Raw genomic sequence first — 21,586 nt, forward strand, 5'->3', positions numbered from 1 at the left:
CAGCGCCCACTTCTCGTTGCTGGGCTGTGTCCTGCCGGGCGACTGGCAGAAGAGGTTGGGCAAAGTCCTCTGTCCGCAGAGCTCACGGAAGTGCATGGGCTGGACTTCTCGTGACCGCTGCAGGCCTGCTGCCCTCCTCCCGGCCCATCAGTAGACTAGACAGACCTGGGCCCCATTAAGGAGCTGTGGGACATGGAGTCCTTTGGCTGGACTCGTTGCTGCCCCAAATGAAACAGAGTTTCTGTTATGAAGGAAGCGGGTGGATGTGGGGCAGCTGCCTCTGCCCCGGGGGATGAGCCTCGTGGTGGGAGAGTCACTTCTGAGGTGAGAAGGTGAAGGGCCGTGGTGGGGATGGGAGGGAAGCGGGGTCCCGGCTTTGTGTCCGGTGGGTGGACTGGCTGCCAGTCTGCTTCCTCGACCCCACTCCCCGTCAGCCTGCTGCTCCAGCCGTAGCTGTGCAGAAGCTGCCCTGGAGGTGTGTCACTCCCTCGGCTGCTCAGCCACATGTCTGCCCAGGGCACCCCACTCCTCCATTAAGACTTAATTCTGACATCTCCCCCTCCGCTGCCCCAGAAGGAGCTCGATTCCTTTCTTGGGACTAGTGTTCGCTGCTGTGTGACCTTGAAGAAGTCACATTAACTCTCTGAGCTTGTTTCCCATCCAGGAAGGGTTTAGTGTGCCGCTTGCTCCCTAGTGCTCCTGGCCGGGTACCGCTTACATAGGTGGCACTCAGTAAATGTAGTTAGTATTGGTTCTCAGGCCGTCGGTCAGCCACAGATATTTATTGGGCGCCTGCTGCATGCCAGGCACTGCTCTGCGTGCTGGGGGTACAGCCATTAACAAAACAGGGAAGTCCTGCCCTGTGGGGCTGACACCATCACAACCACAAGCCCTCCTTGGTGTTCCCAGGCCACCCTGTCCCTCCCGTCCGTCATACACAGCCTGTTTTTGCTGGGTGTCACACACATCCACACTCCGATGAGGTCACCCCAGTGGCTGGGGATGTCTGGATTTTCAGGATCACAGCTGTTCTTTCCCCAGTAGCTCCGCAGCTGCTAGGGTCCTGCGATCACGCCCCGACGCACAGAGGCAGGCCTGCCCTGGCCCCGTCACCCCTCACTCCTGCCCCTTTCTCAACCCCAACTCCAGGATGTGTTTCCCATCCATTTCTCTGTATTGAGTTCCGTCCTGTTCTTTCTTTGTCCCCCACCCCTGTATTAGTTTCCTATTGCTGTTGTAACAGGTTACCACGAACTTAGCCGTTTAAGACAACACAAATATTTCCTCTTACAGTTCTGGAGGTCAGAAGTCTGAAATGGGTGCACAGGGCTGTGTTCCTTCTGGACACTGGGGGAGACTCTGGGTTTTTCCTTTTCCAGCTCCTAGAGGCCACCTGCTTTCCTTGGCTCATGGCCCCTTCCTCTGTCTTCAGAGCAGCAGTGTAGCAGCTCTCGGAACGTTCTTCCATGGTCACGGTCCCTCTGGCTGTCCTCTTCTGCCTCCTGATTCCAATAAGAACCCTCGTGATTACATTGAAAGCCCGTGCAGATAATCCAGGATCATTTCCCCATCTCAGGATCCTTAATCACATCTGTGAAGTCCCTTTTTGCCATGTGAGGTCACATATTCACAGGTTCTGCGATTACGGTGTGGACATGTCTTAGGGCTGTTATTCTGTCCACCACACACAACCCCTCCCCCATACCCTTCTTAATCTTTCTTTTCCTCTTGGTCCAAGGCTGAGGTCCCCCCATATTCATTCCCAAACACCCCTGTTCCTGGTGTCTAAGAAAAGGGGCTGTGGTAGGGAGGGAGGGAAAGGAGAGCCCAGGGCTCAGTAACAGTGCCGCCTGCCTGCCTCCTGCTGTCCTGGTCCCACCCCAGGACTTTGTTCTGGCTCCTCCCTCTGGTCTCAGATGCACTTCCCTCTGGCGGCCTCTGTTAATCCCCTCACCCCTGTGCGGCATCCCCTCTTCCCCTTCCCTTGCCCCACTTGGTCTTTTCTCCGTGACGCTGAGCCTCTTCTAACATGCCATGTAATTTCTCTGTTGTGTCTTGTTTTCCTGTCTGTCTCCCCCGCTGGAACGTAGCTCCACGAGAGCAGAGACTCCTCTGTCTCATGTACAGCCGTATTTTCGGGGCCTTGAATAGCGTCTGTACATAGCAGGTGATCAAAAATACCTGTTGGGGCTTCCCTGGTGGCGCAGTGGTTGAGAGTCCGCCTGCCAATGCAGGGGACACGGGTTCGTGCCCCGGTCCGGGATGATCCCCCATGCCGCGGAGCGGCTGGGCCCGTGAGCCATGGCCGCTGAGCCTGCGCGTCCGGAGCCTGTGCTCCGCAACGGGAGAGGCCACAACAGTGAGAGGCCCGCATACCGCAAAAAAAACAAACAAAAAAAACCAGTTGTATGAATGATGTTGTACTGCAAAGAATTTGTGTGCTCTCTGTGACTCCCCCCTCGGGGGACGGACCATTTTTCCTCTCTGTGTTGTCATCACTGTACACACGGTAGGGCTGAGTAAATGCTAGAGTAAAGTAGATGAAGTTCAGGTTTGGAGAGGCAGAAAACTAAAGGTTGGTGGACCTGAGCGAAGGTGGAGGTGATGGCAGAGAACCCTGGTCCTTGAAGCTGGGGGTGAGTTGTGTCTGTAGGTGGGAATCCCAGGCGCCCCGGGGCCATGCAGGTGGCCGGATGTGGTTTGGAAAATGAGGGCAAATGCGGGGCTGGTGGCTCTGCCAGTAACACCCTCAGTGATCTCAAGGCAGCCCCTTTCACTCGGGGCCTGGGTCCTACGTGGACCAACTACCCCGGCCGCGGCTGCCCAGTTCCGAGCAGCTGGCCCGGGCACACCCTCCTCTCTTCCCAGGAAAAGGCACCACTTCAGTTTTTGTGCCTCCCCGCTTGCCCCCAAGCAGCGTCAGCTTCTCTGTTAGGAAAGCTCACCCCTTTGGTAAAAATAGAAAAGCCCTCACAGAGGGCAGAGGGCTTTTTTTCCTTCTCTTTTTTTCACAGCTCACAATAGTGTGTATTTGTTCAGCCATGTTTTATGAGAAACACCCAAAGTTCTGGTCTTCAGTAGCTTTGTTAACCGGGACAGACCCTGCAGAACTATCACTTTGTTTCATTTTGGTGCAGATGTATACATGTCCCAACCTGGGATTCTCTCTTCTCCATCCCCAGGGTCCTGGCTCAGGCCTTGGGCTCTTGGCCTAGACCGTCCCCCAGCCTCCTCCCAGCTGCCCCACCTCCAGCCTCTACTGCTCCAGTCCATCCCCCACCATGTTAGTCCCCCCCTCCCCCTGCCTTAAAGTCCCTCTGTGGCTCCCTCAGGATAAGGTCTGGCCATTCACGCGACATCGGTGGCTCTGCCAGCTTCTCCCATCACATCACATGGCACCATACATGAATGTGGTCACAGGTCCCCAAGACCACCCTCAGCTTCTGTGATTATCTGGAAGGACAGATCACAACTCAGCAAAGCTGTTATAGTTATGGTTTATTACAGCAAAACCAAAAGAGGGTAAAATCAGTAAGGGGAGAAGGTATTCGGGGCAGAGTCCAGGAGAGACCAGGTGGAAGCTTCCAGTTGTCTTCTCCCAGGGGAGTCACACAGACAGGGCTTAATCCTCCAGCAGCAATGTGAGCACACACGGGACGTTGCCCACCAGGGAAGCCTTGCTGTCCAGGGTGGTTTTAGCTACAGTCATGCAGGCACCGTGTCACCTTCGTTATTCAGCCTCTAGCCCCCTCACAGGGCAAGCTGATACCGTGTGGCCTGGCCCACCTTAGAGACACTCTGTCAGGCAGGATGCTCCAAGGGCTTGGAGGTTCCCTCCCCAGAGCCGGGCAAGGGCCAGTCCTTTCTTTGGAATGTGCAGGGTTCAGCCCTGCCCCGCGCACGTTCTCCCTCCAGCCCATGCCGACAGCGTACTCAGGCCCCAGAGCCACACCTGCTGGTCAGCCTCTCTCTGCCTCCACCCGGACCCTCCTCCCTGTCTCCGGGCTGACCCCTCATCCTTCAACGCTCAGCTCAGGCATCCGCTCCCACTACCTGTGACCCAGCCTTGCCCCTGCCTGCAGCCCTGGTACTGAAAACCCGACGTTTGCTGCGTCTCTGGCTGCCTTCAGGGTTTAGGTCATCTCGCTGGGCCTCACTCTCCTCGTTCGTCAGATGGACCTGCTGTCAGGAATAAGTGAGCCGTAACACACAGGGTGGGCTGGATCAGGACGTGTTCACCACTCCTTAGTAGGTCCCTGGCATCCAACGTGTTGGAAATAGATGAGGCGTTTAATAAATATAGAACCGTTAAACCAGACAAGGCCCCATGGGAGATTGTTTTTCTTGTGGTATAAAAAGCAAAGAACTTTCTATAAATGCTTTTCTGAAAAATTTTAGCTGCAGCTTATAAATAGCAGAAGCTCTCTCGAGTGAGGTCTTGAGAACTGAGACACGTGGGTGTAACAGTTCAGATGCTTCTGGCTGCTGGTAGCAGACCCAGCTCGAGGTGGCTCTGCAGTGAGCCGGGGGGTGTGAGCGTCTCTCGAGCAAGAAGGGAACTGGTGCAGGGCCGGGCGCCGGTGGTCCCAGAGGCTAAGGCACTTGCTGTGGCGAGAGTGAAGAGAGACCTTTGTCAGAAGCCCCCAGAAGAGCTTTGTAAAAAGGCCAAGGTCATGATCCCGCCCCTGGAGAGAGACTGATGTTGGTGGTCTGATCAGCTTACATTTTGAGTGTATGTCCCAGGAGGTGGTGGGTCGGAGGCAGCCAAGTTGAGGTCTGCTGGCTCAGACCAGGCAGGCGCACCGGGAGGGCGGGCGGCCCCGGGCCCCTCTCCCCAGAAGCACATGGCTGTGTGGAGGAGACCGAACAAAACCAGGGGTCTGCGGTGGAAGGTGGAGGGGCAGCTACCTACGCAGAGGGAAGAGGAGACAGGACTGGCGGATGCCTTCTCTGGGCCAGGCACGCAGCCCCTGTCATGACCGTGTTTATTCTTCAACGTGTGAGGGGAGTATCCTCATTACAGGTGGGAAAACTGAGGCACAGAGCGGTTCAGGAGACACCTACGCCGGGCCCCACAGCTAGTGAGTAGCAGGAGCAGAGTTCAAGCCCAGGTCTTTTCTTCGTGCTCGGAGGCCAACTTCGTGTCTGGAAACAGGGAGCTGTCTTGCAGCTGCTTTTAAATGGAAGGAAAATAAGCACATGAGGGTGTGGGGTGGAAGCTGGGTGCAGAACAGCCGCCATGCCCCCAAAGCAGGGCTGCTTGCCCTGTAGCCAGGATGGCGGGGGGTGCCCATTTGATGAAGTAGAGATGAAGAGGGCTTTTCAGTGCAGGGGCGGGGCTCTAGGGCCCACCGTGGGTTACTTCCGTCTGAGCCTCTCCTCCCCCATCTGTGTGCTGTGGCCATCATCCCGAGGACCTCGTAGGACAGGTGTGAAGTTGGCTGAGGAGGGGGTATGTATCACAGTGCTGTCGGGGCTGCCCCAGCACCACTCTCATTTTGACGCTGGAATGGATCATGCAGCCTGAGGCCCGCTGAAGAGTGGCAGCTGACCGTGAGTTCGTGTTAAACTTGAGGTCAGCCACAACCTCCAGGTCTTTTTCCTAAGCACTTCACAGCGGGTTTCACACCCACCCCCGGGCTCCCTCCCTTCCTCACCAGCTTCCAGGGGCTCGCCCCAGCCCCAGAGTGACGGTGCAGCGATGCCTGTGTGCAGCGACCGAGGTCATTAACACCATACCCACCTCCTTCCCGACTCGGCCATACTTCAGTGTCGTAGGGGCCACTCGCACTTCCCTGATGAGGGAGCTGAGTCTCAGGGAGCCCTGGGGAGTCACGGGGTCCCCCTTCATATCCGTCAGACACTTTCTACTCCCCAACTGTATTCGTGTCTTATATGGCTGTTCGCACAAATTATCACAAACTTATTAGCAGCTTAAAACAATGCACATTTATTCTCTGTATTTACGGACATCAGAGTCCAAAATCATTCTCACTGGGCTGAAATCAAGGAGAGCTGGTTCCTACTGGAGACTCCAGGGGAGATTCCTTTTCCTTGCCTTTTCCAGCTTCTAAAGGCCACCTGCATTCCTTGGCTTATGGCACCTTCCTCTATCTCCAAGTTAAAAATGCGTTACTCCAGTCTCTGCTTCCATCTTCAGATGGTCTCTTCTCTAGTCAAATCTCTTTCTGCCTCAATTTTATAAGGACACTCATGGTGACATTTAGGGCCCACTGTTTAACCCAGGATTATCTCCCCATTTCAAGATCCTTAATTTAATCACATCTGAAAATTCCTTCTGCCGCATACGGTAGTATATTCCCGGGTTCCAGGGAGTAGGACATGGGTGTCTTTATATTATATATATATATATATATATATATATATATAAATTTATTTATTTGTTTGTGGCCGCATTGGGTCTTTGTTGCTGCGCACAGGCTTTCTCTAGTTGCGGCGAGCGGGGGCTACTCTTCGTTGTGGTGCGCGGGCTTATCATTGCGGTGGCTTCTCTTGTTGCGGAGCACGGGCTCTAGGTGCGTGAGCTTCAGTAATTGTGGCACATGGGCTCAGTAGTTGTGGCTTGTGGACTCTAGAGTGCAGGCTCAGTAGTTGTGGCGCACGGGCTTAGTTGCTCTGCAGCATGTGGGATCTTCCCAGACCAGGGCTCGAACCCGTGTTCCCTGCATTGGCAGGCGGATTCTTAACCACTGTGCCACCAGGGAAGTCTGACATGGGTGTCTTTAGAGGACCACATCTTTGGTCCTGACCTGGCATGGTGTTATTTACACATGCCGACTCCCCTGCTTCCTTTAGCCCAGCCTGTGGTGTCCATCCCCTCCCCACACCCAAGTCACCTTTGGGGCAAGACAAGGTGTGATTGAGCACCAGCCTAGGGGAGGTTTGTTTAATTCAGTCACCCTATCTGTCCCACTCGAACTGTGATTCTAGAATCTGGCTACACAAGTTCGCTGGTTCTTCAGAGTATATTTACACCCTGTAATATGAAGGTCTCTTTCAAAAACCAAGCTTATCAATTATGTGTCTATCATACAGATGGAATGAACATTTGGAAGCTACTGCAAATTAGCAAGGAGACCATCCACCTGTACTCCCACCAGCCAAAGACAGCCCCCAGTCACATGTCGGTGTATTTCTTTCCAACCCTCTTTGTTCAGAGTAGTTCTGTTTTTCCACAGCTAAGATCACACTGCAGTAGTAAATTTGCATTCTGCTTCCCTTTGTTGTCATTTCCTGCGTTTCTTTAATATAGTTAGAGGCCGTGTCAGTGGGTATAATGCAGATCTTCCCTTATATCTGATACCTAATTGATCCCCTAATTCTGTGCAGGGAAACGCCCTGTCATCTGGTGCCCGCGCTGGGTGAGGAGCTTCGTGGATCAGGCCCATGGCCTGGGGTCAGCTCCTGATAGGTCACCGCAGCCCTCTGAGCCCAGTTTCCTCATCTTGGACGTGGGGACATAACCCCTCCCGCCAGACAGTAGTGAGAGATCGTGTCCCTGAGCAGCCCGCCTGATGGTTGGTGCTCAGCGTGTGATCACTCAGGCCCACTGACCTTTTCCTCTCCAAGTCACCTTTGACTTTCCAGCTAACAGATGGCTCTGCTCAGAGCTTTTTCAGTTAGAAATTACGGAACTCAGTCAGCTTAAACTGAACAGGGCGTGCTGGCTCGTGGCACTTCTGAGGAAGACAGAGTGGGGCTGCTGAGCAGGACTGGATTTTCTGGGTCTCGCGCTCTCTCCCCTCCCTCCCTCCTGTGCTCTCTCTGGTGGCAGCTCATCACCTCCCGGTGCTCATCCTCTGTGCCCTGCACCTGCAGGTGGAGGAGGCCCCTCTGTAGCACCTGGAGAGAAACCCGGGGGAGATCTCTTGGCCAACTCGTGTCTCCATGTCCCCTTGAACCAGTCTCTGCGGCCGGGGACAGCAAGCGCACTGATTGAGCACTCGGGTCTCGTGCCCACCCCTGAGTTAGAAGGAGGGCGAGGGACTGCGCCAACATGCCCTGCATCCTCCTAAATGGTGTGGGGTATGCGCAGGGAGGGGCTTTGGCACCCAAGGCCCTGGCGTACGGCTCAGCTTCCCGGGGCCCGTCTCTCTGTGAGGTCCAGAAGGGCACGTGGGGGGTGGCACTGTGCCTAATCAGCCTACCCCCACCCACTTGCAGTCAGCAGGGAGGCCTGCGGAGCAGGTCCCAAAGGCGCTTGTGTGCCTCTAGCCCCGCTCGCCAGAAGCGCCTCGAATCCGACCTCCTCCTCAGGGGCTGAGGTCGGTTCAGGCGCCCGCTCTTCGGCCTTCCCCTCCTTGGCAGCAGGGCTCCCGCTGGTGCTGGCTGTGGCCATGAGCGGCCCAAGCACCTGCAGCTCCTAGTGCCTGACCCCCGGGACGGGCTGTGCATCCCGATCCTTCTTTACTAGCTCAGCAGGGCCTGGTTAGGCCACACATTGAGAAGAGGGTGGGTGGCTGCTTAATCAGAACTATCGAGTCCTGCCACCCTGCAGACGGATCCGTCATACCGCTGAGGCTGCCTTTCCAAAACTGTCATCTGATCATGTCACTTCCTCTGCTTTGAAAAATCTTTCCAAGGTTGCAGACACCGGTGGATTTGCTTTGGGAGCTGGAGTAGCTGCTGCCACCAGAGTCTGGAGCCATGAGCGGGTTTAATTTTGGAGGCACTGGGGCCCCCACAGGCGGGTTCACCTTTGGCGCTGCAAAGACAGCAACAACCACGCCTGCTACGGGGTTTTCTTTCTCCACGTCTGGCACCGGCGGGTTTAATTTTGGGACTCCCTCCCAGCCAGCCGCGAGCACCCCTTCCACCAGCCTGTTCTCACTCACCACCCAGGCTCCGGCGACACAGACCCCAGGATTCAGTTTTGGAACCACAACTCCTACAGCAGGAGCAACCGGATTTTCCTTAGGGATCAACAGCCCAAAGCTAAACTTGAGCGGCACAGCTGCCACCCCAGCCACGACGCAGCCCAGCGGCTTTGGGCTCGGCGGCAGCACCCTCACCAATGCCATCTCGAGCGCCGTCACGTCAGCCCAGGGCACGGCGCCCACCGGCTTTGTGTTTGGTCCTACCACCACGTCTGCTGCTCCGTCCACCACACCTGGGGGCTTCTCGTTCACGGGTGGAGGCACGTCCCAGACCGGGACCTCCGGCTTCAACATTGGCTCCATGGGGAGTTCGGCCCAGCCCACGGCCCTCACCGGGCTGCCCTTCACACCGGCCACGCCAGTGGCCACTGGAGCAGGGGCCACACAGCCGGCTGCTTCCGCACCCACCGCCACTACCGCCAGTGCTGGGCCCTCGCTCTTTGCCTCGCTGGCAAATGCTCCAGCCTCGTCTGCTGCCACCGGGCTCTCCCTTTGTGCCCCAGCCACCACGGCAGGGACGCCCGGAGTGGGGACGTTGGGCTTCAGCCTGAAGGCCCCTGGAGCAGCTTCCACCACCTCCACGGCAACGACCACCACCGCCACCACTGCCACCACCGGCTTCTCCTTGAATATAAAACCACTGGCTCCAGCTGGGATCCCCAGCAACACAGCGGCCTCCGGGACCACCCCAGCCGGCCCCAGTGCAGCCACCGGGGTGTCCACCAGCCCCGCGATGACCTACGCCCAGCTGGAGAGTCTGATCAACAAGTGGAGCCTGGAGCTGGAGGACCAGGAACGGCACTTCTTACAGCAGGCCACGCAGGTCAACGCCTGGGACCGCACGCTGATCGAGAACGGGGAGAAGATCACCACCCTCCACCGCGAGGTCGAGAAGGTGAAGCTGGACCAGAAGAGGCTGGACCAGGAGCTCGACTTCATCCTGTCTCAGCAGAAGGAGCTGGAGGACCTGCTGAGCCCGCTGGAGGAGTCGGTCAAGGAGCAGAGCGGGACGGTGTACCTGCAGCACGCCGACGAGGAGCGAGAGAAGACTTACAAGCTGGCCGAGAACATCGATGCACAGCTGAAGCGCATGGCCCAGGACCTCAAGGACATCATCGAGCATCTGAACACGTCAGGGGGCCCCGCCGACACCAGCGACCCGCTGCAGCAGATCTGCAAGATCCTCAACGCGCACATGGACTCGCTGCAGTGGATCGACCAGAACTCAGCCCTGCTGCAGAGGAAGGTGGAGGAGGTGACCAAGGTGTGCGAGGGCCGCCGCAAGGAGCAGGAGCGCAGCTTCCGCATCACCTTCGACTGAGCCACTGCCCCGAGGGTGCACAGCGGGGCTGGGGACATGCAGTTACTGTCCCATTTGGGGTTGCAGTGAAATACATGTTTCTTTCTTTCTTTCTTTCAAACAGTCGTGCTGTTGAGAGAACTGTTCTGTGGTTAGACTTTCCACCTTAGCGAATAGAAAGGATTCTCAGAGCACCGGTCCAGGCAGCAGCCTCACAGGTGTGGTGTTTGTGTGTCCTAGACTCTCTCCATCTACTACAACCAACCACCTCCAAGAGCTGGAGAAGCACTGAGCTGCCTGAGAACCACTTGTCTCCCAGCCGGGGTGCCACGTGGCCACCCTGTCCAACACACAGTCGTAGGTGCAGGGAGAAAAGACTACGGTTGAAGAATCTCCATCCTCAAGGAGCCAGCAGCCTGGTATAAGCGTAACCAGTATAGAGAAGTGACTTGTGAATGGAATGGACAGTGGGACCTAGAATTTCAAAGGAGGAGAGATAGGTCAGATGAGGGACTTGAATGAGGTGTTGAGAAAAGAGGTCTCACCTTGCCTGGCTGACACACCTCCTCGTCCTCGTCTCCTTGTCTCAGGCTTCTCCTCCGGGAAGCCCTCTCAGCCACCCTGAAGCTGGGTCAGGTGGCCGCCCTGCATCCTGCGGGCCCCACACCACACTGAGCTTGCGAGCTCACATCTTTGGTTACACTCGTCACACTGTATTGTGCCGACTGTTTACTTCTCTGCCTCGCCATTAGGTTGTGAGCCCCTGGGGGCAGGGACTGTTTCTTGTTCCCCTTGTGTCCTCGGCACAATTCCTGTCACACTTGTCAAACAGGTGAACAGTAGAGATGAAACCAGCATAAAACATTAGTCCACAGGATGCCTGTTAAGTGGCCAGGGTGCCAGAGGTGGCCACAGACTTGATTCTGAACCTCCCAAAGCCAAAGCAAACCTAGTCAGCTGCAGTGGGATAGACCCACGGTGTGCAGAAGGCAGAAGCCCGCCAGCTGTATCCCAGGTGTCTTTTGTGTTTGTCTGTACACTCTGCTGCGCTGAAATACCTACGGCTGTCTGTTGCGTTTCTAAATAAAATAAAGTTTATGGTGGAATGAAAAAGCTGCTGTTGATGTGGATAACTTAGAAGAAGGCTGGGGAAGAGCAGGTTCCAGATCAAGTGGGATGCCATTTGTCTGAAATTCAGAAGCAAGCAAACCTAAACGCACTGCCGAGGCGTGCGCACACGTACACACACACACACACGTGTTCACAGCGTGGCTTCCTCTGGTGCTGATGGCGGGAGAGGAGCAGGGGGGGACCCGTTACAGCTGGGTCATATCTTCCAGTACATGGAAATACCCAGTCATCTGTCACCATCCCCAAGGCGTGTCATCAGCGGCACTCCTCTCCCCGTTACCTGGGGCTGGCCGGAGGGTTCTAGTTGTGCTTCAACAGTGGGCAACAGGTAAAGCTGGGCTGCAGCTTTGTATCGGGTGATTTCCAGATACTGGCCTGACGTTCTCCCTCTGACCCTGGCCCCTGTAGGCGCTAGTGATGCCGAGCGCTCAGATCTTGCTCCTGGTTCAGGGCGTTGGAAGTCTGCCCTCCAGCCTCCCTCAGCCTGTGCCACACTAAGCCGTGTTTTGGCTAAGGAGGGCCCAAGGACACTGGACATGTATGGGCCAGTTTCCCAAAGTCATGATCATGAGTCATTTCCTCAGGCCATCTTGGGCTGCTAAGAACCACTGTCCCATCCCAGCAGAAGCCATGGAAGAGGGACGGGAACGAGCTAGAGGAGGGAGACCCCGGCAACCCCAGTTGCTTCTCTCCGAAGGCTCCGGCCCCTGCAACAGTGGCCCTTTGTGCCATCTGTGAGCCGTGACTTCATCCGGGACCCGTATCTGACTCCCTCACCTAAGCTGAGGAGGGATAGGGAGGCCTTGAGTCCCCTTAGAAAGTAGGAAGTAGTGTTTTACCTACATGTATTCATTCAGCATCCATCTTTGGAGCACCTACTACCTACCAGATCCTGATCTAGCATTGGGGTTTCAAAAATGGAACGACAGGGCTTCCCTGGTGGCGCAGTGGTTGAGAGTCCGCCTGCCGATGCAGGGGACACGGGTTCGTGCCCCGGTCTGGGAGGATCCCACAAGCCGGGGAGTGGCTGGGCCCGTGAGCCATGGCCGCTGAGCCTGCGCGTCCAGAGCCTGTGCTCCGCAACGGGAGAGGCCACAACAGCGAGAGGCCCGCGTACTGCAAAAAAAAAAAAAAGGAACGATAATTCTCTGCGCATGAGGTCACTGGCAGGGGCCACACAATCTCGATAAGAAAAAAAAAATTCCTTGAGCTTGCATTTCCAATGCATATACCTGTTACTTTGCATATTAAACATTAGTGGAGCTTAATTGCTTTCTTATAGTTGTATTTTTTTAAATAAAAACAAATTGAAGTTCTAGTATTTTCCTCCCACACCCCAGGGGATCTCGGCACCCCACTTTGAAGAACACAAGCGATTATAATAATTCGACACAACAGCTGTGCCAGAGTGGGGGCTCCCGTGCTTGGGCACCATGGGGGGAATAGCTCCAGTGGCTTCCTGGGGGAGCCAGGGGTGTTCCCAAGATTGCAATAGGGTCAGCAGCTGACTGGGTACCACCCTGCGGATGCTGGCTTCATTGTAATTGCAGTTTCCCTTTCTAGGAAGAAAACAGATGCATTTCCTTGTCAGTCCAGACAAATGGCCTCTCCTTAAGTTCCTCTTCATTAATTAACATGAAGACAAGCGTGGTGGCTAAATTCGCAGTCAGAGGCTTTTAAAGGTGAATCTCCCTCAGTAAGCTGTTACGGCATTTCTTCTCCCTGTTTAGGGGTAAGAGTGGCGACTGTGGGGTTATGGTTACGGCTCGCTTTTCATCTCCGAGACACCCTCAAACAACTGCCTCCGTTATGGCCCGGCCCTTTCCCCAGGATGATGCCCCTGCCTCATCTGGCACAGGTGGGGATCAAAGAGTCAGATGTTGGGGCTTCCCTGGTGGCGCAGTGGTTGAGAGTCCGCCTGCCGATCCAGGGGACACGGGTTCGTGCCCCAGTCCGGGAAGATCCCACATGCCGTGGAGCGGCTGGGCCGGTGAGCCATGGCCACTGAGCCTGCGCGTCCGGAGCCTGTGCTCCGCAACAGGAGAGGCCACAACAGTGAGAGGCCCGCGTACCGCAAAAAAAAAAAAAAAAAAAGGAGTCAGATGTTTGAAACAACCAGAGATTTCCAGAGGTCGAGCAGCCTTGATCTCCAAAGGGAAGTTGAAACAAATGAGTCTCAAGCAGTGGTGTGCTGGTAGCAGTCAGCCCTCCAGGGTCAGGGAAAGCCCTGACCGATAGCATATGCCCATTCCCATGGTGTAAATTCTCCCACTGTGGCTGATTTCAAGCCACCAAGATGAAGTCACCAAACACAAATTTGGGAAATTGACACACACTGTGTAGATGCAACTAATTCACCTCAAGAGTATATATGTAATAGTAAAAGATAATCAGATAATTAAGGGATGAATTTTGAGTAAATAAAATTAATTGTAAATATTTTAATATTTTAATAATGGCTCGCAAAGCAAAACCAAAAAAGAGATCCGAAAATTAAATGGTCGGCTCTCGTGAATAGGTGTGAGCCAGCTCCAGCACACCACTGCTCCCAGGGTTTTCAATCGACCTCAAAATTGCCTTGGTGCTTTAAAAGTCTGCCCTCAGACCAGCAGCTCTCTGCAGAACTTCCCAGGAACAAAATCCCTCACCCTCAGAAGTCAGGTCTGCTTGTGGACACCAGGCAACCCCCAGCCAGACATAACTGTCCTGAGCCGCCCCTGGGCCTCTCCCACAGCCCTCACACACCTTGGCACTGGTCACTTCACACTCCAGAGACCCACCTGGGCGCTACCCACACCTTACCTCCAGACACCATCCTGGTTCAACCCCATGACCTGCTGAGATTTCCCCGAGGCAGAGCCCAGGTGTGCTGCTCTGCTAGGCTCAGGCCTAGCCTGGGGCCATGGGGCCATATCAGACCCCACCCCGGGTTATAAGAACATAGACCCCCAAATCCACTGAACTGAAAGTGACACTTCCTGTCAAAGATACTCAGTATCAGGTGCAGTGTGGGCTCTGTGAATGTTGATTCAAACCAACTGTTAAAAGAAAAAAAAGTTTTGATGGGACTTCTCTGGTGGTCCAGTGGTTGAGACTACGCGCTACCAGTGCAGGGGACACAGGTTCGATCCCTGGTCGGGGAACTAAGATCCTGCATGCCGCATGGCGTGGCCCAAAGAAAAAAAAAAACACGTTTTGAGATAATCAGGGAAGTGTAAGCATTGATTTAATGTCATTTTTAAATATGATAATGGTATTGGAGTTTTATTTTTGAAAAGGCAAATAAGTTCTTATCTTTTTAAAATTAATTTTTATTGGAGTATAGTTGATTTACAATGTTGTATTATTTTCTGCTATACAGCAAAGTGAATCAGTTTTACATATACATAAATCCACGCTTTTAGATTCTATTCACATATGTCATTACAGAGTACTGAGTTCCCTGGGCCATACAGTAGGTCCTTATTAGTTATCTATTTTATATATAGCAATGTATATATGTCAGTCCCAAACTCCCAATTTATCCCTCCCACCAAGTTCTGTTCTTTTAGCGCAGAGGTTGGCAAACTGTGACCCCGCTTCCCGTTTTTGTAAGTAAAGTTTTACTGGAACACAGCCACACCCATCCATTTACGTGCTGTGACTGCTAGGAGGACAGAGTTGAGTAGGCGAGGTGGAGACCACGTGGCCCCAAAAGCCTCAGATGTTTATAGAAAAAGTTTGCCAACTTCTGTCTTACAGAAACATCCTCAAGTATGCACCTACAAAAATGATAATATGTCTGGGTTTGCTGTAAAATAATCAGTGGGGGAGGGAGAAAGTGTAAATGAAACAAGATAGGCTATGAGGCGATGAATGCACCTGGCTTCATCATCCTAGTCTGTTTTTATATATGTTTGAAATTTTCCGTAATAAAAAACTTTCGAGAAGGGGGCATCTGCGCTCCACAGCCTCCCAACTGCTCTGATCCCACACCAGGACCCTGGCATCTCTGGTCTAACAAGGGAATCAGGACAGAGCCAGCACTACTCAGCCCGGTTTCACATATGCCCAACGATGACTTCTGTCCCGGGCTAACCAGAAAGGCCATGGGCGCTGAGAGAGCCCGCCAGAGCCAGCCATGCAGTGAGTGCCCCCCCATCAGAGCCCTGGGGTTCTGGAAACTGGGGAAGGAGGGGCAAGGGGGCTCAGAGGGAAGGGGGCCCCTGTCTAGGTGTCAGGCCAGGGATCAGGGCCTCAAGTAGGTCTGTCCTCTGCCCTCTGCACCCCTCCCCATCCAGGTCTGGACCCCCGACTTCTGTCTGGGGCCCTTGGCATCCCCTGGGTAGGCCCTGCCCTCCTCTGAGACTCGGGGAAAGTTTTAATACTGACCACTCAGGGTCTTTGGACTGACTCAGAGGAAAGGATATATATAAGGCACTAGCCCTGTCCGTTGCCCATCTCTGTGGCCACCATCACTAGTAGCTGCCCTGAGGGGCCACAGAGGGCCCCCCGGGGGGGGGGCGGGAGCGGGGCCAGGTCTCTGGCTGCTTCGGATGTGACCTAACCCTGTTAGAACTGTCATTGTGGTTCTAGAAGCCAGCCAAATAAGGTAGGGTTTTCTCCCTAGAGACAGTTTTTACCTGAAAGGGTTGAAAAAGCCCCAGGTCTTTCCTACCATCTGCCGCCACCCTCAGTTCTCACTGTGTGTCCTGTGTCTCCTACTCACAAGCTTAGGAAACCTAACCTAATCCAAACCACTCTTTCTCGTGACCCTAATTCATACCCTAATACCGTAAATTCAGCCCTAACACCAATCTCTGATTTTATCAGGAATGAGTCTGGAAGATCCAGTCATTTCTACCAAAGCAACCCCCAAATTACTCATAATCTCTTGACCCCAAAACAACCTTTGGTGTACGGCCTTCCAGCATGTCTCTTCCTGCCAACTGGACTGTGGACCGTATCTGGCCGCTCTTGGGTGTTCCACCCAGCATCAACCAAACCCTAAGCCAGGGCGATTCTGCCTCCCCTTCCTCTGGGAATGGTTGGCGATGTCTAGAGACATTTGTAGCTGTTAAGCCTGGAGGGGCAAGCGCTACCAGCATCTAGTGGGTAGAGGCCAGTGATGCTACTCAACGTCCTACAATGCACAGGACCTTCCTCACAAAAACGGTCCCAACTGCATAGCACCGACACGGAGAGCCCCTACCCGGGCCCCATCCCCGGTCCACGAGCCTGAGCTAACCAAGTGTTAGCCATCCTGGAGCCGGGCTGCTGGGATCAAACACAGGTTCTGCCCCTTAGCTGGTGCCTGATCTGGGCCCCAGTTTTCTCCACTGTAAAATGGGGACAGCTCAACCCACCCTGTCAGAGTTGTCACTGGAGTCAATGAAGTAGAACGTGTAGCGTGTCGGGCACGCGGTACTCAGCAGGACCCACCGTCACTTTATCAGCATCCAGGAGGCCGAGCAGGCCTTGCCCTCGTAGCCTCCGAGAGTCCTGCTCGCCTCCCCACCTGACTCCTTGCATGGGGTCTCTGGGGTAAGGCTGCATGCCTTCCACATAGTCCAGGGGGTGAACTGGGGGTGTGCCCGGAGCCGGGGGGACTGTGAACAGAGACCCTGTGCAGGAGAGACCAGGGGGTCAACCCAGGGACCCCAGGAGGGCCCCCCAGATGCTCTGCGGACCAACACTCCTTGCCCAGACATGCCCTGGGAGCCCCTTGGCTCTGCTGCCTCCATCCCTTTCTGCTTCCATGTTCTTGCTGCTCCCTTTCTCTGTGTGGGACATTGCCATGAGGCCGTAGAGCAGAGGGGCCTCTGGGAAGGGGACGGGGTGGGGGCAGGGACCTGGGATCAGGTGGACTCCCAGCTCTGCTGTTTCCCACTGTGGGACCCCGGGCAGGTGCCTTTTCCGCCGCGGGCCAGGTTCCCCTCCCTCACAAGGTGTGTAAGGTCCTGACACGATGGCACGCCAACCCTCCACGTCATTGTGAATAAAGCAGGCGGGGTCTGCGATGGGAAGGCCTGCCAGCTCTGAGGCCTGTGCAAGTCCTGGGGTCCGCCCCTGCCCAGCCCCTGGCCACCTCTGAGCCTCAGATTCCTCCTCTGCCCAGGGCAGAGCTCTGAGCACAGGCCACCTCAGAGAGCGGCAACCCTCTCGCTGCTGGTTTTTGCTGACTCGCGCCCTTGGCTTTCTCTTATTGTCCAGCTCACTGATTTTGTTTCCTTCTTGGCCACCGCCTTCCCACCCACATCAGATGTTTTCTGACTCACTGGTATGCACCCCCTCCAACCCCGTACCTCCATCAAACCACATCCCTCTTTGATTTACTGTTTGGATTTTCCCAACTGGTTGCTGCAGAGCACCTGCTGCCCTCTGGCTTTCCTTCTTACCACTCGCCTGGTGCTCTCTCCTCCAACCCCCAGAAAAATCCCCAAGATTGCCTCTGCCCACCCCCTTCAAGGGACCCACCATAGGTCCCCTTGGCTGAAGTCCCGAAGCCATGAGCCCCGCAGGGGCTCCTTGGAGCCGGGTCACCCTGTTCCCACTGCCTGCCCCTCGCCCCTGAGGAGAAAAGGGCCCGCGGACAGTGGGTGGCGATGGCCAAAGCCAGGGAGAGAGACAGAAGCACTCGACGCTTTCTCCGAGGTGCCCCCCGCCGAAGCCCTAGCCTGAGCCGAGCGTCACAGTGGTTCTCAGCGCAGGGGGGACGGGCTCCTTGTGCAGGGCTGGGGTTGAGGGGGCCTTCACTGAATCCCTCTAGCACCCCCCGCGGCGGCAGCAGCTGGCATTTCCCAAGAAGCAGCTTCTAGTACTGACCCGGCTGCTGTTCCCAGGGCCCCGACCTGGATTCACTGCCTACTCCCACCAGCACAGGAGCGGCCCCCACCTTGACAGATGACACCGGAGCCAAAGAGAGGGGAAGGCCTGCTCCAAGTCCCCCCTGGCAGGTGCCAGACTCAGGACCCAGGCAGGCTGGCCCAGAGCTCGTGCCACCGACCACGAGCTGCTGCCTGTGAGTCCCCTGCTGTGCCCGTTTCACTGAGCTCAGAGCGGCCATGTGGCGGGGGCCAGCGAGGGCCCTCCAGAGCACAGGGACGGCTGACACAGAGAAGGACTCAGAGGCTGTCGCAGGGCACACGCAGTCCCAAGGCCAGAGGCCGCCTCTCCCCTGCTCTGAGAATGAAAGAGGCAGAGAGGGCAGAGAAGAGGGCAGACACAGGGGCCCTCACAGATCAGGGGGACCAAGGGCTCGGGCAGGCCAGACTGATTTGCTTCCTCCCAACCCCTTCCCCTGCTGCCGCGCCCCCTCCAGCCTCAACTAGACTCTGAGCATCTGACCCGCCCCCAAGGAAAGGAGTTTCATTTCCCACAGCTCGATTTCCCAAGAGGGAGGGGAGGGCGGGGTTCGGCTCAGTTTAAGGGCCGAGACGGGGGACTCGGCAGACAGGCGGAGGGGACAGAGGAGAGAGGAGGTGCTAATGCCTGCGGAGGCCGAGGTAGCGAGGAGGCTGCAGAGAGACTGGGCCCCACAGAAACAGACGGGGAGACAGGGCTGAGCAGGGCAGATAAGGGAGAAACAGGGAGACCCAGAGGAGGTGAGAGAAAGGTGGGACAGAGAAGAGAGACAGGAGAGGAGGGCAGACAGGTGAGCAGAGACCAGGAGCCGGCTAGCCCGGGAACAGGGGACACACACGTGTAGAGAGACCAGGGCCATAGTGGGGAGGGCTGAGGTGGGCGCGGGGCAGCCCACAGTGGGCCAGGCTGGGGGGGACACAGGCTCCTGTCATAGTGGCCCTGCTTCCCCTCCAACCCAGACAACATCTCCCCCAGAGAGACATGGACTCCTTGGGTAAGTAAGCAGCGGAGGGAGCAGAAGCCGCTTTTCTCTCCCCACATACCCGCTGAGCTGCCTGCTGACCCTGTCCTTCTTCCTCCCAGCCTGGCGCCTCCTCGCCCTGGTCCCCATCCTCCTCAGCCTGGCGGCCTCCCTGGACTGGCAAACTGCCCAGAGCCGCGACCCCTTCGAGAAATGTATGCGAGACCCCGACTATGAGCAGCTGCTCAGAGTCCTGACCTTGGGCCTCAATCGGACCTCGAAGCCCCAGAGGGTGACTGTGGTTGGTGCAGGCGTGGCTGGGTTGTTGGCCGCCAAGGTGCTCAGCGATGCTGGACACAAGGTGAGAAGTGCTGCTTGCTGTCTACCTTGAGTCTTTCCTGCTGCGGCTGGGAGTCCTGGGTACAGGGACCTGGCCATGTCCCTGTTGAGGGGTGGGGGTGATGGGAGGCGGAGAGAGGGAGCTATGCTTTCCTTGTGGTCAGGGGAGCGAGGCCTGGAACCCTCTGCTCTAACATGAAACCCAGAGGGAACATGTGTCTGTGCTGAGGGCTTTGACTTTCCCTGCCCCACTCTCATCCTGGAGGAAAGTCCCTTGAAACCTCTTCCAACTTCCTGGGGGGAATTTGTGTTGGTGGAGATGGAAACTCCGCACAAGGGGGAGTGCCCCCTGAAGTCTAACCACTGTCCCTCCCACTGAAATCCAAGAATGAGTATGGGCCAGGCCAATGGCTTCAGTACACACAAGAAATCTCCCCACTCCCTGAGCTGGGAAGTCCCTCTGAAATCTGGCCAGCGGCCTTCCTGCTGCAGTCTGGAAATTGTCACATTGTACATGTTCACTATGACTTTCTGTTCTCCCACCAGCCCCTCCCACCTCCCCATAAAAAAAGATCCTTCTTTCATCTCCATCCGTGCTGCTGTGGGGATGGAAGATTGGGTGGGTGTGGGGTGCGGGCTGCGACAGGGTGGAGATGGGGAGTCAGTGGGAGGAGCTAAAGCACCTGCTTGCTGCCCATCGTCCCTCAGGTCACCATCCTGGAGGCAGACAGCAGGATCGGGGGCCGAATCTTCACCTACCGGGACCGGAAGACCGGCTGGATTGGGGAGCTGGGAGCCATGCGCATGCCTAGCTCGCACAGGTGGGGCCTGACCTGGGGGCCAGGCAGGCGCAGGGCCACCCCAGCCCCTACCTCTGAGCCCAGTCTCAACCAGATTCCCAACTCAATCACTGCTCCAGTGCCAGCACGAACCTCAACTCTGACCCCAAACCTGGCGCCCCAGTAAAGTCAGGCCTAGACCCAACCTCCAGCTCTGTCCTTTTCCTGACTGACACTTCCGGGCCTCCCGGCTCCAGCCCCACCACTGAACCCCTGAAGTGCTCAGGCCACTGCGTCCAGCCCTTCCAGACCCCCAGCTCTATCTTCCCCGACCCTGGTCCTTTCCCCATCCCCAGCTCCCACCCCCATCCAACACAGCTCTGTCCCCATTCCTACTTGATCCCCAGTGAAAGCCACCTCCCCCTCCAAACCCAGTCCTGAAGTGCGCCGCCCTCAGCCTTCCAGCCTTGTTCCCCTTTCATTCCTGTCCCTGGCACTGAGGACCCCCAGTCTAGCCCGGCTCCAGCCTCATGCCCAGCCCCAAGCCCCGTCCCCAGCTGCCCCACCCACCCCCTTCCCTTCTCCAAGCCCCACTGGGGAGAGGGGCCCTCACCTCCCCCGCCCGACCCTCACCAGCGGCTCCCACGCCCTCAGGATCCTCCATGCGCTCTGCAAGAGCCTGGGACTCAATCTGACCAAATTCACCCAGTACGACGAGAACACGTGGACGGAGGTGCACGAGGTGAAGCTGCGGAACTACGTGGTGGAGAAGATGCCTGAGAAGCTGGGCTACAAGCTGCATCCCAAGGAGAAGGGCCACTCGCCCGAAGAAATCTACCAGATGGCTCTCAACAGGGTAGGCGCGTCCGCGAGCCCTGCAGCCCTGTCCCCCTGCCCCTGTCCTCCACGCTGTGGTGTCCCATGCCCTTTCCTCCTCCTGGCCTAGCTTTCCTTTTCCCATTCCTTCTGGTTTCCCATCACTGGCTCTTCCATCTTTAGTTTCCCCATAAGCCCTGATGATCCCCATCTCCCATCCCCTTCTCACTCACACACTGGCCAGAACAACCTCACCTTTCTACACCTTTGGGGTTTTTGTTGGTTTGTTTTGGTTTTTTTTAGGCTGCGTCATTCGGCCCGTGGGATGTGGGATCTTAGTTCCCCGACTAGGGATTGAATCCATGCCCCCTGCATTGGGAGCTCAGAGTCTTAACCACTGGACCGCCAGGGAAGTCCCTCTACACCTTTGGTTTAAACTATGATCTGTGGGCTTGTTTTCCAAGTCCATCTCCTGAGACCCAGACCTATGTCTGTCTCCCCCTGGCCATCCCCCAGGACC

At 56.1% G+C, this 21,586-nt stretch overlaps 2 protein-coding genes across 4 annotated transcripts in view; both read left to right on the top strand.

Moving 5' to 3' along the window:
• The window catches only part of NUP62 (nucleoporin 62), a 25,176-nt gene extending 13,866 nt beyond the window's left edge, over positions 1-11,310 (top strand). For all 3 annotated transcript variants that reach the window (XM_067719350.1, XM_067719348.1, XM_067719351.1), the window contains one exon: positions 8,604-11,310. In XM_067719350.1, coding sequence (XP_067575451.1) covers positions 8,668-10,218 — 1,551 coding nt within the window. In that variant the 5' untranslated portion in view covers positions 8,604-8,667 and the 3' untranslated portion in view covers positions 10,219-11,310. The remainder of the gene's footprint in view (positions 1-8,603) is intronic.
• Positions 1-21,586, top strand: part of IL4I1 (interleukin 4 induced 1) — a 39,276-nt gene that overhangs the window by 14,158 nt on the left and 3,532 nt on the right. The window contains exons 2-4 of the mRNA XM_067719344.1: positions 19,255-19,493; positions 20,180-20,292; positions 20,905-21,106. Coding sequence (XP_067575445.1) covers positions 19,255-19,493; positions 20,180-20,292; positions 20,905-21,106 — 554 coding nt within the window. The remainder of the gene's footprint in view (positions 1-19,254; positions 19,494-20,179; positions 20,293-20,904; positions 21,107-21,586) is intronic.

The sequence above is a fragment of the Pseudorca crassidens genome, chromosome 20, assembly GCF_039906515.1.
Source record: "Pseudorca crassidens isolate mPseCra1 chromosome 20, mPseCra1.hap1, whole genome shotgun sequence".
In the NCBI taxonomy this organism is placed as follows: domain Eukaryota; kingdom Metazoa; phylum Chordata; class Mammalia; order Artiodactyla; family Delphinidae; genus Pseudorca; species Pseudorca crassidens.